Raw genomic sequence first — 25,483 nt, 5'->3', positions numbered from 1 at the left:
TTGTTCCCCATTTCCCCCGAATACGCCAACACCCCAAATGTGCTCAAAAAATGATGTATGGCCGCACGGCAGGCTTCAGAGTGGAAGAGGGACGCTTAGAATCTTTATACAGACCATGAGACAAATTATCTCCCGCAGATGGTGGTCCACGGACAGCTTGCAGAGAATAACCTGGACCTCAGCCCTGGACACCCTGGTTCATATGGAGGAACTTGGGTCAGAATCCCATAACCAAGTACAGATTTTCTCACGCTCTTGGGAGCCATGGTTCCAATTTCAAAACTCATCCCGTTTCGCAAACTGGTTGGCTACTGATACTATTGAGACCCATAGTTCCTGATGTGGTTCCAGGGATACTAGGTAGTACGGAACATCCTCAGCTTCCTTACCGGCTATTCTATGGCCTTTCCCCCTCCCTCTGATCTTGTGTGCCTGCTATCCCTGATTCCATGCAGCGGGTAAATTGAACAGCACTACGCTACTCATACAATATACGTGTTAACTGACTTTTTTTGCCTAATGATTGAACCATAAAATCCATGTCTGCCAATTCAGATCAGCAAAATCCATGATTAGCTGTTTGTATCTAGAGCCCTGAAATGCACCCATACATCATTTTTTGAACACATTTGGGGTGTTGGCGTATTCGGGGGGAAATGTGGAACAAAATGTGGGGTGCATTTTGTCCTGTTACCCCTTGTGAAAGTGAAAAATGTGGGTGTAAAGCAACTTTTTCTGAGAAAAAATTGATATTTTTATTTTCACAGCCAAGTGTTCCCTAATTCTGTGAAACGTTTGATGGGTCAAAGTGCTCACTAGACACCTTGAAATATTCCTTGAGGGGTGTAGTTTCCAGAATGTGGTCACTTTTGGGGGGGTTTCCATTGTAGGGCCACCTCAGGGTGTCTTCATATGCGACATAGCTCCCAATTACCAATCCAGCTAAATCCGCTCTCCAAAAGCCATATGGTGCTTCTTCCAATCTGAAGCCTGCTGTGCGCCCATACTTCAGTTTGTGAGCACATATGGGGTGTTTCTGTAAACTCCAGATTCAGGGTAATAGATTTTGAGCTTTGTTTGGCTTTTAACCCTTGATGTTTTGCATAAAAAAATGATTAAAATGTAAAATCTACTAAAAAAAAAGTGAAATTTTGAAATTTCATTCCGATTTTCATTTAATTCTCGTGGGGCTCCTAAAGGGTTAACAAAGTTTGTAAAATCAGTTTTGAATAGCTTGAGGGGTGTAGTTTCTAAATATGTAATCCCCAAAAAGTGACTTCCTAACTAAACTAGTCCTGTAAAAATTTGGGTTTGAAAATGTTCTTAAAAAGTTTGAGATTTGCTTCTAAACCTCTAAGCCTTCTAACGTCCCCAAAAAATAACATGTCATTTTCAAAATGATCCAAACATGAAGTAGACATATGGGGAATGTAAAGTAATAACTACTTTTGGAGGTATTACTATTTATTATAAAAGTAGAGAACTTGAAATTAGGAAATTTGGTAATTTTTCAATTTTTTTTGGTAATTATAATTTTTTTTTATAAATTAAAATAAACAATTTCGACTCCGTTTTACCACTGTCTTGAAGTACAATATGTGACGATATGTGGTCTGGATAAGTAAAAGCTTTTAAAGTTATCTCCACATAAAGTGAGACATGTCAGTTTTGCTAAAAATGGCCTGGTCCTTAAGGTGAAAAATGGCAGGGTCCTTAAGGAGTTAATTGTTTATGGTTTTAACAATGGAGTTTTAATGTAATAAGTACAGGTGACATTAGGCACCGTGGCCAATTATATTCCACTAATAAACTTTAATATTTCTTCAAGATGTTTCTAATCTATAAATTAATGACAACAAGGATAGGTTATTATTGGGTTATATGACACCATGACAAATCCATATTTGGGGATGCAAATGGAGGGACATGGCGTCATGAACCCACTATTTACATGTGCAAGTATTACAGTTATTTTATTACTCACCTATATACAGATAGGGATGGTACAGACAGAAGACACCACTGGAGAAACTTGATTGGAGGAGACAGCAACAGACGATCACAAGAAGGTACCTATAAAAGAAGAGAAAAGACCGTTACTGCGCACTCACGTAAGTGGCTGTAAAGAAACCCCCTCCCAAGCCCCCCCCCCCCCCTCTTTTTATCCCTCAGAAATGTCATGTTGCTGAGGATGGGGTAAAGTCCCATCCCGCCTTGTGGGCGGACGAATTGTTTTTGGTTATTCATATATATTAATGGTTTTAAGGCTACTTTCACACCTGCGTTCAGGTGTCCGCTCGTGAGCTCCGTTTGAAGGGGCTCACGAGCGGCCTTGAACGCAGCCGTCTGGCCCTAATGCATTCTCAGTGGAGGCGGATCCACTGAGAATGCATCCGCCTGCCAGCGCTCAGCCTCCGCTCCGCTCAGTGAGCGGACACCTGAACGCTGCAAGCAGCGTTCGGGTGTCCGCCTGGCCGTGCGGAGGCGAGCGGATCCGTTCCGACTTATAATGGAAGTCAATGGGGACGGATCCGCTTGAAGATGACACCATATGGCTCAATCTTCAAGCGGATCCGTCCCCCATTGACTTTCAATGTAAAGTCTGAACGGATCCGCTCAGGCTACTTTCACACTTAGAAAAATTTTCTAAGTTATAATGCAGACGGATCGGTTCTGAACGGAGCCACCGTCTGCATTAATATGAGCGAATCCGTTCAGAACGGATCCGATCGAACGCTAGTGTGAAAGTAGCCTAACAATGGAGTTTTAATGTAATAAGAACAGGTGACATTAGGCACCGTGGCCAATTATATTCCACTAATAAACTTTAATATTTCTTCAAGATGTGTCTAAAAAAGGATAGGTGATAATTGGGTTATATGACACCATGGAAAACGAAACATGATGTGAACTTAGGAGATGTAAACACACCAGTAGGGAGTGTGATACACTTTCTTGTCATTGTCCCCCTCACCCACCCACTGTCACATATACACTATGTAGTCACCGTCACATATACACAATATACACTATGTAGTCACCGTCACATATACACAATATACACTATGTAGTCACCGTTACATATACACTATGTAGTCACCGTTACATATACACAATATACACTATGTAGTCACCGTTACATATACACAATATACACTATGTAGTCACCGTCACATATACACAATATACACTATGTAGTCACCGTCACATATACACAATATACACTATGTAGTCACCGTCACATATACACAATATACACTATGTAGTCACCGTCACATATACACAATATACGCTATGTAGTCACCGTCACATATACACAATATACGCTATGTAGTCACCGCCACATATACACAATATACACTATGCAGTCACCGTCACATATACACAATATACACTATGTAGTCACCGTCACATATACACAATATACACTATGTAGTCACCGTCACATATACACAATATACACTATGTAGTCACCGTCACATATACACAATATACGCTATGTAGTCACCGTCACATATACACAATATACACTATGTAGTCACCGTTACATATACACTATGTAGTCACCGTTACATATACACAATATACACTATGTAGTCACCGTTACATATACACAATATACACTATGTAGTCACCGTCACATATACACAATATACACTATGTAGTCACCGTCACATATACACAATATACACTATGTAGTCACCGTCACATATACACAATATACACTATGTAGTCACCGTCACATATACACAATATACACTATGTAGTCACCGTCACATATACACAATATACACTATGTAGTCACCGTTACATATACACTATGTAGTCACCGTTACATATACACAATATACACTATGTAGTCACCGTTACATATACACAATATACACTATGTAGTCACCGTCACATATACACAATATACACTATGTAGTCACCGTCACATATACACAATATACACTATGTAGTCACCGTCACATATACACAATATACGCTATGTAGTCACCGTCACATATACACAATATACACTATGTCGTCACCGTCACATATACACAATATACACTATGCAGTCACCGTCACATATACACAATATACACTATATAGTCACCGTCACATATACACAATATACACTATGCAGTCACCGCCACCTCCCCCCATACACACAATATACACTATGCAGTGTCCCCCCACCTTCCTCTTCCTGGGAAACCTAAGCCCAGGCAGAAGCACATGTCTTTACTCTCCGTATAAACTGCAGACATGAGGGTCTTCCATCTGATTGGCTGTCCTGACTCGCCTTCTCTCTTTTATTGGCTGAGCTTCTGTCCTTCATTCCTGCTGCCCTGGATCACAAAAATACAGCAAGTGGCAGCGCCTGGGTTAGGGTACTTTCACACTTGCGGCAGGACGGATCCGGCAGGCTGGTCTCCCTGTCGGATCCGTCCTTCCGCTGTTTCGCCGCTCCGTCCCCATTCACTATAAATGGGACGGGGGTCGAAGCTCCGGCGCAGCATGGCGAAAGCCGCCAGACTAAAAGTCCTGCATGTCCGACTATTTAGTCCGGTCGCCTTTCGCCGTGCACCGCCGGAGCTCCGCCCCCGTCCCCATTCTAGTCAATGAGGACTGAGAGGCGGTCCGACGAAACAGCAGAAGGACGGATCCGACAGGGAGACCAGCCTGCCGGATCCGTCCTGCCGCAAGTGTGAAAGTACCCTAACCCTTTCCAGATCAGAGCTGTCCTGTTAACTCTTTCAGTGTAACACAGGAGCTTCTAATAACCTGTTTTGCACAGTAAGGCTACATGCACACGACCGTTATGTGTTTTGGTGTCAGCAAACCGCAGATACGCAAAACACGGATGGGGCAATTTGCGGAACAGCATTGACAGCCTTTAATATAACTGCCTATTCTTGTCTGCAAAGCGCGGACAAGAATAGGACATATTATATATTTTTTTGTGAGGTCACAGAACGGAGCAACGGTCCTGGATAGCACACGGAGTGCTGTCTGCATCTTTTGCGGCCCTATTGAAGTGAATGGGTCTGCACCCGAGCCGTAAAAACTGCGGTTCGGATGCGGACTTAAGCAACTGTTGTGTGCATGAGGCCTTATGCTGCTAATACTATCGGCCCTGCTGTGCTGTCATTATCATACAGCGCAGCAGGGGCATAGCTATAGGGGGTGCAGAGGTAGCAGTTGCTACCGGGCCCAGGAGCCTGAGGGGGCCCAATTGTACCACATAAGAAGACACTGGTATTATAGAAAGTGCATGCTGGTCAAGTCATACCTCTGGCTAGTGGGTCAAGAATTTGGCATGGGGTGGTGGGGGGGGGTTGCCATTTCAATTTTTGCTTCAGGCAGCACAAAGGCTATGTACTTCCCTGCCCCTGGCCACAAAGCACTGAGGGAAGAGGGGCCCAAGCTGAGCTCTTGCACCAGGGCCCCTGAGCCTTTAGCTACTAGCCCCTGGTCAGCAGCCTGCGAAGTGTATTACAGACTGCAGCACACAGCGCAGGCCAGGGATGCCATGGTCATTGCCACAGTGTATGGCAATGACAGCGCAGCAGGGCAGGCCCATTGCCATTCCGCCCCTGGGCATGTCCCATACATGACGTGAGGTCAGTAGCAGGGTCCAGAGCACACACATGAAGCATACAGTGTGAGGGAATGCAGAGGAAGACGTGGAGGCCCACATACATGAGGCGGGAACTGGGGGCTGGACCATACCACCGGGGGGAGGGGTCAGCAGAGAGACGTGGGACAGAGAGACTTCTCCTGAATGAGAACGAGATAGAGGAGAGAGCCGGTGGCCACAGGCACTGCAGGACCCAGTGAGGAGGGCAGAGAGCTGCAGCCATGCCCGGGAACGGGATGGAGCCGAGGGCTCTGAAATACGAGCAGACACTGGTGAGTGGCATGTGCATGGCAGAGCGGGCACTATGATGTCCCTGCTCCTCAGTTTTTCTCTTAAATGCTGCCGTTACATCCCAGCCCTCCCCATCCTGCAGCGCTCCTGTCACAGCAAGTTCCCTGTCATCTGCAACCCTCGGCGCTCCAGATGTTTTTCTGAAACTACATCTCCCAGTATGCCCTGCAGCTGGTGCTGGGAGAGCCACCGGTTGCAGACCACAGAGAAAACTTGAGCTGTCCAATGCAAGTAGTGTCAGAGCATGATGGGATTTGTAGTTCCACATCAGCTGTGTTGTGCAGGGTCAGCTGTCATATGCTAGCAGCATGTTGTAATTGCAGGGTGCCCTTTGACCCCCTCATATCTGGGGGAGTCCTGTAGTAGAAGGACTTTGTCCTGTTGCATACAGTACGTGTCCTTTGAGGAATTGTTTGACATGTCCAGATGCTTTCTGTATACAGGGTACATTAGGTATGACCGCAGGGGGTGCACAAGTCGCACCCCGGACCTGATACCTTGCCAGCTCCATCGCCCCATAACTGGAGAGCTACAGTGGTGTTTGTTTTACTGTATTCACAGTAGCATATACTTTGCTGTTCTATTTCACATACTTTGCACGTTTTCTGCTTGCTGTTACTGAATGGAAACACTGCTAGGGTCCATTCACATGGTATCTTTTGTAGGCAGAATTTGATGCGGGTTATGTGACAAAAAAGCACGGAATCTGCCTCCCATTCTTTTCAGTGAGAAGCCACGCTGCCGTTCATGTGGCCACGGTTTATTGCCATGACTGCATTAAGAAAGGACATGTCCGCTCACAGCCATACGCCTCATTTAGATAGGACATGTCTACTCGCAGCAATACGCGTCACCAAGAAAGGACATGTCCACTCGCAGCCATACGCGTCACCAAGATAGGACATGTCCACTCACAGCCATACGCCTCACCAAGATAGGACATGTCCACTCGCAGCAATACGCGTCACCAAGAAAGGACATGTCCGCTCACAGCCATAAGCCTCACCAAGATAGGACATGTCCACTCACAGCCATACGCATCACCAAGATAGGATATGTCCGCTCACGGCCATAAGCCTCACCAAGATAGGATATGTCCGCTCACAGCCATATTCGTCACCAAGATAGGACATGTCCACTCACAGCCATACACCTCACCAAGATAGGACATGTCCACTCACAGCCATACGCCTCACCAAGATAGGACATGTCCACTCACAGCCATACGCGTCACCAAGATAGGACATGTCCACTCACAGCCATACGCGTCACCAAGATAGGACATGTCCACTCACAGCCATACGCGTCACCAAGAAAGGACATGTCCGCTCACAGCCATAAGCCTCACCAAGATAGGACATGTCCACTCACAGCCATACACATCACCAAGATAGGATATGTCCGCTCACGGCCATAAGCCTCACCAAGATAGGACATGTCCGCTCACAGCCATAAGCCTCACCAAGATAGGACACAGAGGTTGCACTCCATTTTTTCCAGAAGAGTAAAAATACTCCTCCTAACAATTTTGAGGAGTATTTTTATCCGAGGAGGAGTATGAATTTTGCGGTAATTCATATATATAATGCATAGGCTCACATAACGTTATGAGGCTGACATTTCTGCAGGGAACCATTGCTAGTCTCCCATGCAGAAATAAATGTAGACAATTTTACATTTATCCAACATTATACACTAAACATAAGACTGCTGCTGCCACACACTGCGCCCACCTGACGCTGCCACACACTGCACCCACCTGATGCTGCCACACACTGCGCCCCCCTTGCGCGGCCACACACTGCGCCCCCCTTGCGCGGCCACACACTGCGCCCACCTGATGCTGCCACACACTGCGCCCACCTGACGCTGCCACACACTGCGCCCACCTGAAGCTGCCACACACTGCGCCCACCTGAAGCTGCCACACACTGCGCCCACCTGACGCTGCCACACACTGCGCCCACCTGACGCTGCCACACACTGCGCCCACCTGAAGCTGCCGTACACAGGACCCACCTGACGCTGCCGTACACAGGACCCACCTGACGCTGCCGTACACAGGGCACACCTTGCGCTGCCTTACAAAGCACTCAAATGACACTACTATATACATATTACATACACAGCTCTACCACATGCCCATTACACAGATAGTTTACTATATACACATTGCACACACAGCCCTGCTACATGTCCATTACACAGATGGAACTACTGTGCACAGTACACACAGAAAACTGTACAATAGACTGGTTACACTGACATACCCCTGCTTTATACACACCTTCCATACATAAAGTATCTCTGCATTCTCCACCAGCACAGTCCTACGCGGAGCCTGTGTTCCCCTAACTCCTCCCACACACATGGCTGATCACATGACTGTGACATCACCACAGGTCCTGTAACCACAATGTAGTCTGGAGCTGCTCCTGGTGACAGAGTTGTCCATGAGGGGCGAGGCTTCTCGTGAGATAGGCGTGGCTTTGTGTGCCGAATCTGGCAGCTTCTGACTAGAAAGAGACCATGTGTATGACTCTTTTTCCAGGGAGTAAAATGGCCTGAACAGGCGTCTATGATGCTTGTACAGGTGTTATTGTGACCTCTGATAGGACATGTCCACTAACAGCCATAAGCAACACCAAGATAGGACATGTCTGCTCACAGCTATAAGCCTCACCAAGATAGGACATGTATGCTCATAGCCATAAGCCTCACCAAGATAGGACATGTCTGCTCACAGCCATAAGCCACACCAAGAAAGACATGTCCATTCACAGCCATAAGCCTCACCAAAATAGGACATGTCCACTCTCAGCCATAAGCTTCACCAAAATAGGACATGTCCACTCACAGCCATACGCCTCACCAAGATAGGACATGTCTGCTCACTGCCATAAGCCTCACCAAGAAAAGACATGTCCGCTCACAGCCATAAGCCACACCAAGAAGGGACATGTCTGCTCACAGCCATAAGCCTTACCAAGATAGGACATGTCTACTCACAGCCATAAGCCTCGCCAATATAGGACATGTCCACTCACAGTGATAAGCCTCACCAAGACATGTCCACTCACTGCCATTAGCCTCACTAAGATAGGACATGTCCACTCACTGCCATTAGCCTCACCAAGATAGGACATGTCCACTCACAGCCATAAGTCTCACCAAGAAGGGACATGTCTGCTCACAGCCATAAGCCTCACCAAGATAGAACATGTCTACTCACAGCCATAAGCCTAACCAAGATAGGACATGTCTGCTCATAGCCATAAGCCTCGCCAAGATAGGACATGTCCACTCACAGCCATAAGCCTGACCAAGAAAAGACATGTCCACTCACTGCCATTAGCCTCACCAAGATAGGACATGTCCACTCACAGCCATACGCGTCACCAAGATAGGACATGTCCACTCATAACCATAAGTCTCACCAAGATAGGACATGTCCACTCGCAGCCATACTCCTCACTAAGATAGGACATGTCCACTCGCAGCCATACGCCTCACCAAGATAGGACATGTCTGCTCACAGCCATAAGCCTCACCAAGAAAAGACATGTCCGTTCACAGCCATAAGCCACACCAAGAAAGGACATGTCCACTCACAGCCATAAGCCACACCAAGATAATACATGTCCACTCACAGCCATACGCGTCACCAAGATAGGATATGTCTGCTCACAGCCATACGCGTCACCAAGATAGGACATGTCCTCTCGCAGCCATATGCGTCACCAAGATAGGACATGTCCACTCACAGCCATAAGATAATATATCTATAAAATGCTGCTTCCCATTGGAAACAGAGGGAGGCAGTTTCCGCGTGGCCACTCAGCAGGTTTTAGATGTAGAATCTCCACAAAATTCTGCTTGCAGAAGCTGCCATGAGAACTGCCCCTTAAAGGGCATCTGTCAGCAGATTTGTGCTGTGAATCTGGCTGACCTATTACATGTGCACTTGGCAGCAGAAGGCATCTCTGTTGGTCCCATGTTCATATGTGTCCGCATTGCCGAGAAAAATTACGTTTTAATATATGCAAATGAGCCTCAGGGGCGTTGCCATTGCACCTAGAGGCTCTTCTCTCTCTGCAACTCCACGGCTCTCTGCACTTTGATTGACAAGACCAGGGAGAGTAAAAGTGATCATGTCTGCCTGGCCCTGTGAAAGTGCAGAGAGCATGGCAGTTGAAGAGAGAGCTGAGCCTCTAGGTCAGGGATCAGCAACCTCTGGCACACCAGCTGTTCTGAAACTACCCTCCATTTACTTGTATAGAAGTTACTAGAACAGCAAAGCAAGTATGCACGCTGGGAGTTGTAGTTTCACTGCAGCTGGAGTGGCGAAGGTTGCTGATCCCTGCTCGAGGTGGTGACCACGTTCACACAGGTTGATAGCTCCAGTGTATCAGATAGGATTGGGTTGCGATTTTCTGATGTAAAATAGAATGTTGCACCCCTGGGAGGCAGTATCTGCGCTGTTTTTGGCGCTGAAATCCTCCCACAAAAAGCATTGTATGAATGAGCCAGTAAGCAGAAATTTTGGAAACTGTGAAGAAGTATCTGTTGTGTGCTTTCCCTAAGCATAAGCTGAACACAATCCTAATTTTTTGTGGGGGAAGCTAGCCGCTGAACTTAAAGGGCACTTTGAATGTGTGCCTTTGTTTTGCTACCACAAATCAGCAACCGTCTTGTCTTTCTTTTACCTATTTTCGGGCACTTTCTGCAAGGTATTACCTTGCAGAAGAGGCTTCTGTGCTAAAATATACACATCTTGTGAAGTTCTGACCACCAGGAAGATTGACTCGCCTAGACCTGGGACTAAACTAGCGGTCAGACTGCAGCCTCGCTGGAGCTCCAGCTCATAGCAGCGCCGGTTCAGCTTGCTTTGCTCACCGGACACCGAGTTGTGATCGGCTCTTCCATCGTCTGGAACCTATATCTTATCTCTTCTGCTGCTGGTCTGGGATGATGCAGCCTCTTCATTTTGCTAGTCCATCGCCAAGGCCTCTATCTCAACCTCTTTCCGCCTCAGACAGCATTTCCTAGTCTCTCTAATGGCACATTAGCAAGTGGAGGCATTGCTTCAGTTTTTTAGGGTCTCAGGTTGGTGACTTATTTTCTCTCACAGACCCTCATACATAGGATTTTTTTTTTGTCCAGTTTATTTTAGCTCTGTCCCAAGCAGAGTGTGTTGATCCAAAATCACCCAAGGTGAACTTGACAAGTTCTTAAAGGGAATATGGCACAGATTTTTTTTTTCTATTTCCTGAACAGAATTATGGGGCGGCCATCTTGCCTGAGCTGTACTTAAAGGGAACCTGTCACCGGGATTTTGTGCATAGAGCTGAGGACATGGGCTGCTAGATGGCCGCTAGCACATCCGCAATACCCAGTCCCCATAGCTCTGTGTGCTTTTATTGTGTAAAAAAAACGATTTGATACAAATGCAAATTAACCTGAGATGAGTCCTGTATGTGAGATGAGTCAGGGACAGGACTCATCTCAGGTTAATTTGCATATGTATCAAATCTGTTTTTTTGCACAATAAAAGCACACAGAGCTATGGGGACTGGATATTGTGGATGTGCTAGCGGCCATCTAGCAACCCATGTCCTCAGCTCTATACCCAAAATCCCGGTGACAGGTTCCTTTTAAGCATGTAGAGAATTTCTTTACAGCAGCCATAGGTGCTATAGACACAATAGACTGGGGTGGGGGGGGGGGGGGGGGATTTACTTATATGGGAGAGTTTTTTAGGCATGCTCTATGACCTGTGCAAAGGTAAGGAGGGAGGAGATAAGCTGTGATATTACCTTTTGTAAATGGTGGATCTTGTCTTATCTATATAGAAGTATATCTGTCACTGTAATACTGCGTGTAATGATAAGCAGATAACTGCAGTAATGTGATCTCTACAGAACAAGACGTGGCACCTATTATTAGGCTTAGTAGCCATTGCGAAAACTGCAGCATGTTATGGTTTTTGTTGATCTTTTAGGATGAATTAAACATAAATAAATCTTCTAGTGAATAGGAAGTAGCCGTTCTATTGAAGTGAATGGGGCAGCTTAGGTGTAATTACACCCGCTCACTGTTGCGGTTACGATGGCGATCAGGTAAACACTGAAGAGAAGGCAGCGCCAGTACAAGCACTGATTTCTCTTCAAACAGCTGATCGGCAGAGGTGTCAGGAGTCGGTCTGCTGAGGATAGGTCATCAATATAAGAAAAGCGGACAACCCCTTTAATGTTTGTGGCTCTGCCACTTGCGTGAGATTGGAGACATGGTCACCATATCTTCTGTTTTCCCTTACACCTTCATTTGTGGTGGCCAGACCACTGACTTTTCAATTTGAGTTGGTTCATTATATGCTTCGATGGTGAATCTATGATAATATGGTTGCTACCTGGGTGCACTATGTCCCTCACACCTACAAATGTTTACTTTCACTTATTGAGTGCAGTATGTTATGTTATACACCTTAAAGGGGTTCTCCGGGAATTAAGAAAATGAAAATACCTAAATATTACTTTATTATAAATATATTCCCAAATACCTTTCATTAGTTATAATGGCTCATTATGTCTAGGGAGCAATTATTAGGAGAAAATGGCCACTGTCCTATCAGTAAACACAAAACCTGTCCTAATCAGACAGGGGGACAAGTTACTTCAGAGCAGTGAGATAAAGAGCTGCCTCATCCTCCTCTCTGCTCTACTTGTCAGGAATTATCATAATGAACTCAGTTTAATATGATCTATGTCTGATGCATGATGAATCTCTGTAGGAATAAAGTTCATGAGGAGATGTGAACCACAGAGGACGGACAGGACAGACTGTGGTAATATGAGGCTGTGGTAATGGAGACCATACAAGTGCTGCTGCTTATTAGCCACATCCTCACCTCCTCTCTGTATTTCATGTGTCCTCATGATGAACAGTGATGGCCAGTTCGCTGTGTTCGCCCGCGAACACATGTGGGCTGCCATCTTAAATCACAAGTCTGGCGAGGCACAGGTAAGTCCTTACCTGTGCCTGCACCGCGAGCCGTTCTGAAACAAATGCGGTCACCGGGCCAGGCAGTTCCGAGAACAGCCACCGGGGGCCTTCATCGGGCTGTTCTCGGAACTGTCTGCTCCCGGTGACCGCATTTGTTTCAGACCGGCTCGCCGGACTTACCCGTGCCTCGCCGGACTTGTGAGAAACGATGGCAGCCCGCATGTGTTTGTGGACAAACACAGCGAACTAGCCATCACTGCTCATGAACGCCATTCCTACAGAGATTCAGATGAAGATCTTATCATCTGTATTCAGGACCATAATCCCTAACAAGCAGAGAAGAGGATGAGGCACCTATTTACCTCAGTGTTCTGAAGTAACTTATCCTGCTGTGTGATGAGGACAGGGGGTCCAAACCTCTACTGATTTTTCTTACTTATAGTTTCGGATCTGTTTTTCCGGATGACACCAGAGAGACAGATCTGGTATTTCAATGCATTTGTCAGACGGATCCAGATCCGGAAACAAATGACCTCCGTTTGCATACGGATTTCCGGATCTGGCAGGCAGTTGTGAAAGTACCCTTAGAGTCAATGGTACCCTCTCCGGTTACTTCAATATACACAAAGTAAGTGACCCCTTTCTACACCATTCCCATGTCACACAAGAATGCACAAAGTTCATTGACAAAAATTTGCCTACAAGTGAGACCTAACTCTGTTTGAAAGTGTGCTACTGTCCCCACAAACTCCCCCAAAATACTATCTTTCCTTTCTAACGCATCGGCCTCCCTGACTGTAGGACACAAGCCTTCATAACTACCTTCATGGGAAAAAGAATTGAACACAGCCTTCTCTCAATCTGAGGTGTAATCAATACTTAGTTTTTCCATGGGTTTCTTAAGATGCGTTTTATTACAGGAAAATGCTTACAAATTGACTTTGCGCTGTTACAGAACTATTGCATCACCTCCACTTGGCAGACTATTATCTATGTTGGCATTGTGGTGATTAAGTGGGCTCTTTATCACATACTAGGTGGCACTGCCCAGCTCTGACTCATGTCTTTTAGGAGATTGAATCTGTCCTGCTACAGATGGGTGTCCTAACCACTAAACTATCAGCTGCAGAGGTGCTGCTATCTAAGCCCTCTGCAAATTATCACCCCTCCGTAAACCACATTCCCGCTCTCCGACTGGCAGCAGCAAAACATTTAATTCTCCTTCATTAGCTCCAGTCATCACCTCCCTTGGTTCCTGAATGGTTCAATAAAGTTAGACAACTCACAGAAGCGCCATTGCCTTCTCAAAACAGCTGATCGGCGGGGGTCCCAGGTGTCGGACCCCCAGCGATTAGATACTGATGACCTATTCAGAGGTCAGGTAATCAGTAAAAAAAATCTTGGAAAACCCCTTTAAAGGGACACTGACAGGGCCAATAAGCATATTGAGGTATATATATGGCACTACAGGTCTTATAATGGGTATTACAATCATATAAGTATCCCCCCTGTCCACATTATACAAACAGTAAACTTTAAGTTTTATAACCTGCTCCAACGGTCTGCAATCTGCCCAAGGGGCGGCGTTTCACTTCTCTTGCGCCCAGCCAGCCTCCCAAACTGCCGATTTGAAGCGCCGCCCAGCTCATGAATATTCAGTTTGCTGGGCGGCTTCTGCGGTCCCCGCTCTGAAGCGCTTCGCTTAACAGTGCCCTGCGCATGCGCCGGATCTTGTGAAGTCGGGGACAGTAAGCGCCGCCCAGCGAAGTGAATATTGATGAGCTGGGCGGCGCTTACTGTACCGGACTTCACAAGATCCGACGCATGTGCAGGGCACTGTTAAGCGAAGCGCTTCAGAGCGGGGACCGCAGAAGCCGCCCAGCAAACTGAATATTCATGAGCTGGGCGGCGCTTCAAATCGGCAGTTTGGGAGGCTGGCTGGGCGCAAGAGAAGTGAAACGCCGCCCCTTGGGCAGATTGCAGACCGTTGGAGCAGGTTATAAAACTTAAAGTTTACTGTTTGTATAATGTGGACAGGGGGGATACTTATATGATTGTAATACCCATTATAAGACCTGTAGTGCCATATATATACCTCAATATGCTTATTGGCCCTGTCAGTGTCCCTTTAAGTACCGCCCCTCATTTTGTCTGTAAATCCCTCTAGTGATTACGTAGCAGTTGCCAAACAATGCTGACCTCCACTTTTACCTTTTCTCTCATGTATTTTTATGTATGACATATGTCTCCTCATACAACTGTGGGTACTTGCATTATTTTTCTACTGCTTTTATCGTTCTCTATTGTTTTCACATTTCTTTACTGTGTCTCATTGTTCTAGAGTAGTCTACCTATACTGCATTGATCTGTTACTTCTGTATTGAAAATATCTGAAAATAAAGAATTATATAAAAAAAAATCTAGAGTCTTTTTATTACTGTTTGTGGTTACTTTTAGCTGGTATATTTATGCCATCAACATGCCCCTGGTCAATGTAGCCATGGTTACATATGTGCACTGCTGCTTCAATCGGTGTCTGTGGGGCTGAAAGAGAGAGGCGAGTACAGTACTTGGAGCAGTAGTGCGCCTGTGTGACCACCAGCACTTTATTCGGACAGGGACATGGGACTCCCAGCGGTCAAATGATTATCACGTATCCTGTTGCCCCTTTAGGGCTCCGACACACACAAATTTGTTCTGCCATTTTTTTGCAGTAAAAAAAAATGCATAAAACTGTGTGCATTAAAAAAAAATTTGGACAGTTTTTTATGGTGTTTTTTTTTTCTTTCCCTGTGGCTTTTTTTTTAAACTTTACTGATAATATCCGGAGTCAACCCAGCTTTTAAGGGTCACTGAGTTTTCAGCAAGATTTTCATGTCATAGAGACATATCAAAGGTTTTAATCGGCGGTGATGGTGTCTGAGCACTAAGACCCACACCGATCCCTAGAACGAGGAGATAGAAGTGCTTGCATAGCTGACTTGATTACATATCAAAAGTTTTCTGAAAATTTATTTAGTGACCCTTTAAGGAGCAACTGCATATTTATATGAGCCATAATTAGAAAAAAATAAAATAAAACCATCACTGTACCTGTCACCAGAAATAAGTAAATGACAAAGATGCTACATTTCTCATATACTGACTCGTTCATCATTCCCCCCCACGCCAATTTTCTTGCCTAAAAAAGTAGCAAACCCTGATTTTGCGACTTTTAAACACCACTGACAAAATTTTGTCGCAAGTGACGTTCCTACTCTGCTTCGCCACTTTCCAAAAAGAGGCGCAGAGAGGGGGCAGGGCCAGCTTCCACAGCTTTCTGTTTAAACTGTCGGAAGATGTGCCTAATTTATGAGGAAATGATGCATCCTTTGGCAGCGCAGGGATTATTATAGAGCGGTGTAAAATGCCAATCTGTCATAAATTCCACACTACATATATATTTAGTGCGGGTAATGAGGTTGTGCAGTGGCATGATATTCTCAGGATAGGTCATAGATATCAGATCGTCGGGGGGCTGACAGCGCTTCAGGTGAATGGGATGTGCGGTTGTAATTACACTGTACCACTGCTACAAGGAAAACGGATTGCAACTGATTGGCAAGGGTACCCGGAGGTGGACCACTATCTGGAGGGTACGTCATTAGTGTTATACAACCGCACAACCCCTTTAAAGAAGTTGTAGAGTGGAGCTTCTATCAGATCTCACTCATTGAACACTGAGCCATATTTTGGCATTTGTCACCTGTCCTGAATGTATTTCTGTCTCTGGATGGACTGCACATCTTCCATGTGGAATACAAAGGACCTCATCACAGGCCATGGGGGAGCATTTCTATGTTGTGTGACTGAGCAGACAGAGAGCACTTCTCCTTCTGTGTGCTCTGAGGTGGATGTGAGAAGAACACTTCCATCTTACTTTCCACTGATTATTTGCTTGAATAATTAGCTATGTGCTCCCAGCTAATAATTCACCAGGTCTGGTCAAGACTTTGTTCTTGCTGATAGATTTCATAGTTCAACATCTTCATATCTTCGGGACTGATCACATCACGTTTTCTTCTCACGTTTACTATACATGCGGGGGGGGGGGGGGGGTGCAGAAGCGTAGTACACCATGCTTTTCTATCCTGCAGAGTCCAGAAAAAAAAGGGGATAACTGATAGATCGTAGGGGTGCTACTGCAGCGTGCCCCACTGATCACATGAACAAAAGCCTCATACCCCTTGCAGCCACTTGAAATGAACAATAAACGGAGTGGCCGATCGGGCATGTGTACTGCTGCTCCATTCATTTCTATGGGAATTCCAGCGATAGATGAGTACAGAATTGCCATAGAAATGAATGGAGCAGCCCTGCTCATTACCCACTGCCTGCTGTGTTCATTTCATGGGGCTGCAGGGGGTACGGGGCCCCCACTGATCCAATAGGTATCCTCTATCCTGTGGATAGGAGATAACTAGGGATGATCGAATCAACTTCGGATAAAACATCCGAATTTGATTTGCATAAAACTTTGTTCTAATACTGTATGGAGTACTGTATTGGCTCCGATGAGCCAAAGTTATTGCTTTGCGAAGTCTGGCGAGACTTCGTGCAATAACTTCGTAAATTAATTTATACTGTAAAATAAACATTTCCCGAACTCAGTTTTGTTTTCACGTGTACTCCTGCTCCGTACAGTATTAGAACAAAGTTTTATGCGAATCGACTTTGGATGTTTCATCCGAAGTGGATTCGCTCATCTCTAGAGATAACCTAATGTAACACAGTCTTAGTGGTGTCGCCATCAGAACTTAGAATACCAGGCTATGTGAGGTCTTCCCAGCATAGCATGTTAGTGGTATTATATTGAAAATATCATATCAGGGACCGACTGCATGGGTAGCATTCTCTGCTGATAGGATCCTTCCATTGGTATTGCAACCGCCCATCTTCTTTAAGGTCCCTTCTCCCTTTCCCATTGGTATTGCAACCGTCCATCTTCTTTAAGGTCCCTTCTCCCTTTCCCAGAGAAAGGGAGAAGGGACCTTAAAGAAGATGGACGGTTGCAATACCAATGGAAGGATCCTATCAGCAGAGAATGCTACCCATGCAGTCAGTCCCTGATATGATATTTTCAATATAATACCACTAACATGCTATGCTGGGAAGACCTCACATAGCCTGGTATTTGTAAAAAGTCTCCCCTTTTGTACTGTAACACTAGAAAGAAGGGACCTAATCGAGGAGGTCCACACTTCTTTTTTTCTTTTTACAAGGTTTGGGAGAGACAACTTGATTTTCCTAGGCTGGCCATGCACATGAGATATGTCAGCCACCAGCTATCTCTCCTGATCCCCCATACACACGTCTATTTGGCTCAGCCGGGTAAGGTACCTCTTGTGCCATGCATCTATATTTTCATCTATTCTGTGTACCTGTTCTTTGATGTTGGACATTGAATACACTCTAAGTAATGCCCATAAACATTAGGTATCTCCTTAGAATCATACACATATCTGAGCCATGACAGAACAGCCAGGACAGGTACTATCTGTACAATCCTCTTTCAGTTGTGTGGAGCTCTAAAGTGTCAGGTGCCAAGGAGAAACATTAATAGCCCTCTTGTCCCATAGAATCAAGAAGAGTTCCCTCACCCATGTGACTTTACTGAGAGGGGCATTTGGGGGCCCTGACTATTTTCAACTTACCATGGACATCAGATAGATTCAATTGAAATATTATTCCTGACCTAAGTGAAAATGCTTGTTCGGCTTGACTAAGTGAAAATGCTGTTTCTAAGGGAGGGTTGGGGTGGAGTGAGAAGGTCTGCCAGGCAGGTCTGTTGGGAAAGCAGCAAGATTGACCTCAAGCCTGCCTGATTCCTGTTTCAAATAATAGCAAGTGCTGAAGAACAGTCACTCTGTCCCCATTGACATCTATGGCATACTTTAGAAGGTGAGGGACTTTTGATAGCCCTCCTATTGAAATTAATGGGAAGCAGCTTTCTGAATGCTGAAGTTGAGTTTCCTGACAGGATCCCATTAGTTCCATGACAACTAATTCCAAAACCTAATTTTTGGTTTAGCATGGATATATTGTTTAACAATTGCCCGTGCACCTTTTTACAGTGGTCGCGAAGCTGACCTATTCTGTCCTATTATGAAATCACAGCTCAAAGCTGCTGGCTCTGCCCAGACCAGTGATCCCCAACCTTATGACCAGGCAAGAAAGCTGGGTGAAGCATTGTATAATTCTTGCCCAGAGATGTAGTATGGCTGAGATATGTTAACTTCTTTGACCAGTCAGTTTGCCTTTTTTGTTTTAAAAGTGACAGGTTTTAGTGTCCCATAATCCACAAGAATAGGTGATAAATGTCTGGTTGCAGGGGGTTCGACTCTGAGACCCCCACCAATCACAGAATTGGGGGCCCTGTGTTCCTTCTTTGAATATGCCTGCAGTTCCGCATGCGTATTGCTGCGCTACGCCATTGTATTGGACTGTGGAAGATAGCTGAGCATTGTTCACAGTTGTGTCCGTCAGTCCTTTAAACCTTGAATGTACCTCTAGTACATTCAGTCATGGACCACACATTGGACCAGTGTTCTTGTATACATGGCAGACAATGGTGGAAATAAATATACATTTTATTTTAGAGTTTATGATACGTTGTTAATTTGTCCATGTTCAGGGCAGACAGGAGGTGGAAACTTTTTCGTTGCGATACCCTAGCGTAGGGCTTTTAGTCAACAGAGCACGTCATAAGCAAACATCTATTTCTAACTGTGCTTTTGTAAAACGTTCCGTGTTGTCTGTTACTCCATGGAATAATACTCATTGTGTAATGTTACTAATGTAAACATAGCAGCCAGATGACCCCTGACCACGCATTTTCATCTCCCTAAATACAGCAAGCCATAGTTATTTTAGTAATGGCAGGATATTCATTGACTCATAAATGTTTGATTTCAATGTCTGTTGGAGGTTAGAGGAAGCTTATGGTTTGTTTGATGCTTTCTATGTGGCAATTAACATTGATCTGATTCTGTACATGGCACATAAACTATACTGTATGCGTCTTTCGGTAGAAAAAAATAGCCGCCTCGCATCTTTCAAGTCCTGTTTCATCTTATCAAGCCAAGTCCTTAGCTTTAGGCTACTTTTACACTAGCGTTTTTGCTGGATCCGGCAGGGTTTAGCAAAAACGCTTCCATTACTGATAATACATCCATCTGCGTCCGTTATGAACAGAGACGGTTGTATTATCTGTAACATTGTCAAGACGGAACCGTCATGAACTCCATTGAAAGTCAATGGGGGACGGATCCGTTTTCTATTGTGTCAGACTGTGTCCTCATTGACTTGCATTGTGGGTCACGACAGATACGTCTTTCTCCGCATCCCAGGACGTAAAGCAAACCGCAGAATGCTGTGAACGCAATGGAATGCATTTTGGAGCATTCAGTTCTGTGCAGTTACGTTTTGTACCCATTGACAATGAATGGGGACAAAACGGAAGCGTTTTTTCCTGTATTGAGACCCTATGACGGATCTTAATACTGGAAAATATTAACGCTAGGTGAAAGTAGCCTTAAACTATTTGGCATTTACAGTTGTTATCTGTCAAGTTCTCACAATCCAGCACATATAAATCACCTTTGCCCTTCTCTAGAAATTAGGGGAGGGGTGGAAAATAAAGAATTAATAATCCATTGTTTTATCTTTCCAACAAACTGATAAAGGAAAGTTTATATACTAGGGATCAATGAAAAACATGTTATCTGCTTGGATCCTGTCCTGCTATTAAACAGGTTAATTCAGACGGTTTCCACAACAGCTAGCACTGTACATTATTACATGTGAGAATCGGAGCAGTATCTGTAAAATGTCCTTGACATGGCCTCCTCTGTCAAATGGGACTTTCCTTATGTTTCTCGGAAAAGCTAGGTGACAGTCATTAGGGAAAACTCTAGTCATCCCTTACATTTCTGAATGGAAAATCTGCTTAATTCAAGAAAGGTGACAGATATTAAGACCAGTGTATTACATGCTGGTCTTAAAGAGGATCTGTCACCGCTCCTGACATGCCTGCTTAATAGCTCCATGCATTCCCCATGTAATAACAATTCTGGATCATCTATTCTTATGGCTCTATGTTGTGCTATTCCTGTATTATTTCTACTAGAAGTTATCAGTGAACAGCTAGCAGTCTGCAGTAAGGGTACAGAGGGGAGGTAACCAGTTAGGAGGGGTGTACCTACACAGTCTGAAAATGACAGCACTGATTCAGGTACATCCCCCCCAACTGGTTACCTCCCGACTGTACCCTTACTGCAGACTGCTAGCTATTCATAACTTCTAGTGGAAATAATAGAGGAATGGCACAACATACAGAACTAAGAATAGAAGCTCCAGAATTTTTTATTACATGGGGAATGCATGAAGCTATTAAAACAGACATGTCAGGAGTGGTGACAGGTCCTCTTTTATCCAACCCCTGCTGGCGTCAGATGCACCACAATTATTAATAGGGGCACACCAAAATTAAGATGTACACTAGCAAATAGTTGGTCTAGATTTCCACTATATTCTACACCATTTTCCTGGCATAAATTAGATTAAAAGTGCCCGGCTGCCTATAGCCACCCCTGCACTGTTCATTTAGCTCACCACTCTACCCATATTTTGGAAAAGTGACATGCGAGGCTCTAAACTGCCAAAAGTTGCAATCTTTGCAGTTTTTTTAACTTTAGTTTTGTAGTGTACAGGGAACATTAATGTAAAAAAAATTCCAGCACCCAACATAGTATTGTAATGTGTGCATTTTATAGAATTGGTTTCCTAATGCTGCTAAAAACACATTACCAATATGCCACTTTCTTTTTTTGGGCATAGCAATTCAAAATGTTAACTCAGCCTTAATGGGGTTGTCTCATCATGAACAATGGGGGCATATGGCTAGGATACACCCCCATTGTCTTACAGGTGCGGGTCCCTATATCGAGAACGGAGCCCAGCAAGGTGGTGGCTAGAGGACTCCGGTTCGGCCACCACCAAGCCAGCTCCTCATAGAAGTGAATGGGAGCGTACCGCGCCGACGGAAATAGCTGAGCTAGCGCTTGGCTATTTTCACCGGCCCCATAGAAAATGAATGGAGGGCGGCTGCGCATGTGCAGTGCGCCCTCCTTCACTTGCGGGGCTCCGTTCTCGATATAGGTGCGGGTCCCAGTGGTTGTACCCGCACCTATAAGACAATGGGGGTATATCCTAGCGATATGCCCCCATTGTCCATGATGAGACAACCCCTTTAATATTTTTTTATTAAACTAAAGGTTAATCGGGCTAATTATTGGGGTTGTTGTTTCCGATAATTAACCTGTGTAAAAGGTGCCTGCAATCACCCAATGAATGAACGAGCGCTCATTAATCGGGTGATCTGCCGGCACCAAAAGGCATTGGGGGTCATTTGCAATATATGTATTTCGGGCTCAGATTGCATCAGGTTATTTGCGCCGTAATCTGCGACTTTTCCGTGCTCACGCCAGGTCTAAAAAAGTAGGCGTAGAAAATTACATTTAAGCAGGCGCAGGATATGCTGAGGTTATGTAGAGGCCAGTGCCTCTACATAACATTTTCTGATCCTTAGCCAGTGCAGGGGCTTATTAAGATCAGTCTCTAAAACGCCGGTCTTAATAAATGACCCCCATTGTTTATGTGCAGCAGATTGTTCTCTTTAAACAATGATCTGCAACCCAGGAACAGTGATTTTCTATGGGGATAGGCAATCTCTGTATTGTTCTCTTGTCCCCAGCCTGGTTGACTGCATCCTTGAGGATCAGGCAATTATGGGGAACGTTTAGTTTGTTCCCGATAATTGTCTGATACTGTATATCGGTCCATATAATAGGAGCTTTATATCCATTCAGCTATCGTGCATTTGTGTGGATGAAATTCTGTGTAATTCTTGTCTGCCCAGATTAAAATTTCAGCCTCTTAACCGAGGGGGAAAAAAGCAAATCTCCTTGTGTCACTGGTGTTTTTCAGAGATTTTAAGAGATTACCTTTTGTTGTTTGAATAGTTACTGGTTTGTGAATTAGTTCACAGTTGGAGCTGGGACTGTAAACTTTCAGTAATCTAATAGATCCCTGTGAGAAATAGGTGACAGAGCTCATAAGATTTAATCGAATAGTTTAGTAATTGAAGTCAGCAACATATTTTAGAGATGTAGGATAGTTGGCCTGCATTCACATCACTATATTGTAGTATACTATGCTTTCCATTACCCCCCCCCCCCCCCGACTTATGTTAAACATGGGACCAAAACATGATGTGAACACAGCCTTAAAGGGCTTATCCCATGATTTATGTAAAAAATGAAAATCTGACATCAGCTAGTACAATCTCTTTCTAATAAAGCTAGACCCAGCCCTGTACCTCATTCATTGCTTTGCTTATTCGAAGCTGGCAACTCAGGGGTTGTGAAACCGCCCATGTGCCTACCACAATTTGCGGAATGGAGTGCTGTCCGCATCTTTTACGGCCCCATTGAAGTGAATGGGTCCGCACCCGAGCCGCAAAAAATGCGGCTTGGGTGCGGACCACAACAACTGCCGTTTGCATGAGGCCTAACTGTCACAGCCTCTAACAGATGATAGGGCTTGTGGCAGTTGAAGGATGGAACTGAGCATGTGTGTCCACCTCAGTGACCTGGACAGTGAAATAAGAAAAATAACAAACAGCAGGTGGTGCTATACTAATATATTTCATTGAATAACTCAGTGGCTATACTAAATTTTTAATTACATGCAATTACAAAAGTAGTCAGATCCAGAAGCTGGTTTGAAAAACGCTGAATATTCTTCATAGCACAACCTTTTTAACTATAATAAAATAGCCTTTTAGAATACTAACCGTTCTCATTGTATACTGTAGTCTGCACCACAGTACTCTCATTGAAATCAATGGAATATGCTCTGATTTGGACATGTGAAAAATTATCTGTGTGAACATACACCGAGAGTAGTTAGAATAGCAGTACGGTTCCTCAAATCGGATTTAAGGCTGTAGGTCACTCAGTCCTGTGAAAAATATGTGCAGAGTATCTGAAGAAGAGCCCTTTAAAGTTTCTTCTCCTGTCAGGGATGCCAATACGTTCTAGTGCCACCAATGGAGGGCCATTGGTGGCACTAGAACGTATTGGCATCAGAGACACTTTCCTTAGGCGTATTATAGCTGCCACTGTCTCATGACAGTAGCCCATAGAGCCAGAATTTTCATGCCACATGGCTCAAAGAAAGATGATGCTGTATACATACAAATGAAAGTCCTCTAACATTGCAGCAGAAGGAGCGATGACCCTTCATATCGTATATGATCTACCTGTGTGGTGACGCTGGCCGATAAATCAGCCAGTAACACAAAGCACTGGAGGCGGCAGGTCCTATTGCATTCTGTGCATGCACAATCTTTCAGTTTTTTGTGTGAAAAAGTCATTGTGCTTACTTTGGTGAACGGCCAGAAGCCATGAATGCCTGAGAGAAACCCTGGAGGTTTTGTTTGTGCGATTAATGGACCTTTTAGGACTGCTGTCATTGGTGGGGTCCCGGATACTTGTGTATTAGCTACGCAAAGAAGCAAGGACAAGATGAATATGTGTTTTGTTTCCCTGCAGCACAGCTACAGCACCACCCCGTAAAAGAAATCTTCTAAGAAAACTTTATGGAAGGGATTGCAAGCTGCTGTAATAGTCGTTCTTTATGACAGTTTGGTTATTGAATATAAGCAGAATACAACCGGAAGACAGAAAGCACTAATCATAATTGGCAAATGTCAAAGTACAGAAATGGAACTCGTGTTGTGGCGCTTAGCAAAAGGCCTTGGTATTTGCCAGTGTGTAAGTTGGCACAGATTGAGGGAAGAAGCTGCAAATTCAGACTAAGGGGGTCATTTATTATCCAGAATCACACCAATATCAGGCGTAATTCTGGCACAGAACCATCTCGCCGCAATCTGTGACTTTTCACTGCTCCCCCCAGGTCGAAAAAAGTTGGCATAGCGTGACCGGGAAAGGGGATCCCATCTCAGTAATCATTTTCTACGCCTAGAAAATGGTCTAAATGTAACACAGCAGCAAGGGAGTTGTCTTACATTTGGACTGGATGCGCCAAGGTTATGGAGAGGCCTGCATCTCTTCAGAACTTCGCTGATCTACAGCCAGGTATAGGGGTTATTAACACCGGCGTCTAATATGCCGGTCTGAATAAATGACCCCCTCAATGTCTGCCTTATTTGCTATTTGTAGTGCAGTTTATAAAATTTAATTTTAAAGACAAAAATATGTAAAAATCTAAGATTTACAATTTTTTTCTTCACACTGCTCGTTACAACCCACATATAGGGCACTGAAGGTTGACAGTTGCAGTTCACTCGGGGTCAGGGATCAGCAACCTTCCGCACTCCAGCTGCTGTGAAAATACAATTCAAGAAGGAATATCAATAGTGGATGTTGAAGGATAAACGGCACGTAATGAATTAATTAGAAAATAAACGTGCTTCTAAAATTACCTTTATTTCAATTT

The 25,483-nt window shown here is 44.7% G+C and overlaps 1 protein-coding gene across 2 annotated transcripts in view; it reads left to right on the top strand.

Moving 5' to 3' along the window:
* The first annotated feature begins 5,769 nt into the window (after positions 1 to 5,769).
* The window catches only part of CLCN2 (chloride voltage-gated channel 2), a 139,649-nt gene continuing 119,935 nt past the window's right edge, over positions 5,770 to 25,483 (top strand). For both annotated transcript variants that reach the window (XM_044289949.1, XM_044289948.1), the window contains exon 1: positions 5,770 to 5,901. In XM_044289949.1, coding sequence (XP_044145884.1) covers positions 5,851 to 5,901 — 51 coding nt within the window. In that variant the 5' untranslated portion in view covers positions 5,770 to 5,850. The remainder of the gene's footprint in view (positions 5,902 to 25,483) is intronic.

The sequence above is a fragment of the Bufo gargarizans genome, chromosome 4, assembly GCF_014858855.1.
Source record: "Bufo gargarizans isolate SCDJY-AF-19 chromosome 4, ASM1485885v1, whole genome shotgun sequence".
NCBI classification, from domain to species: Eukaryota; Metazoa; Chordata; class Amphibia; order Anura; family Bufonidae; genus Bufo; species Bufo gargarizans.
This window is presented reverse-complemented; position numbering and strand designations above follow the sequence as displayed.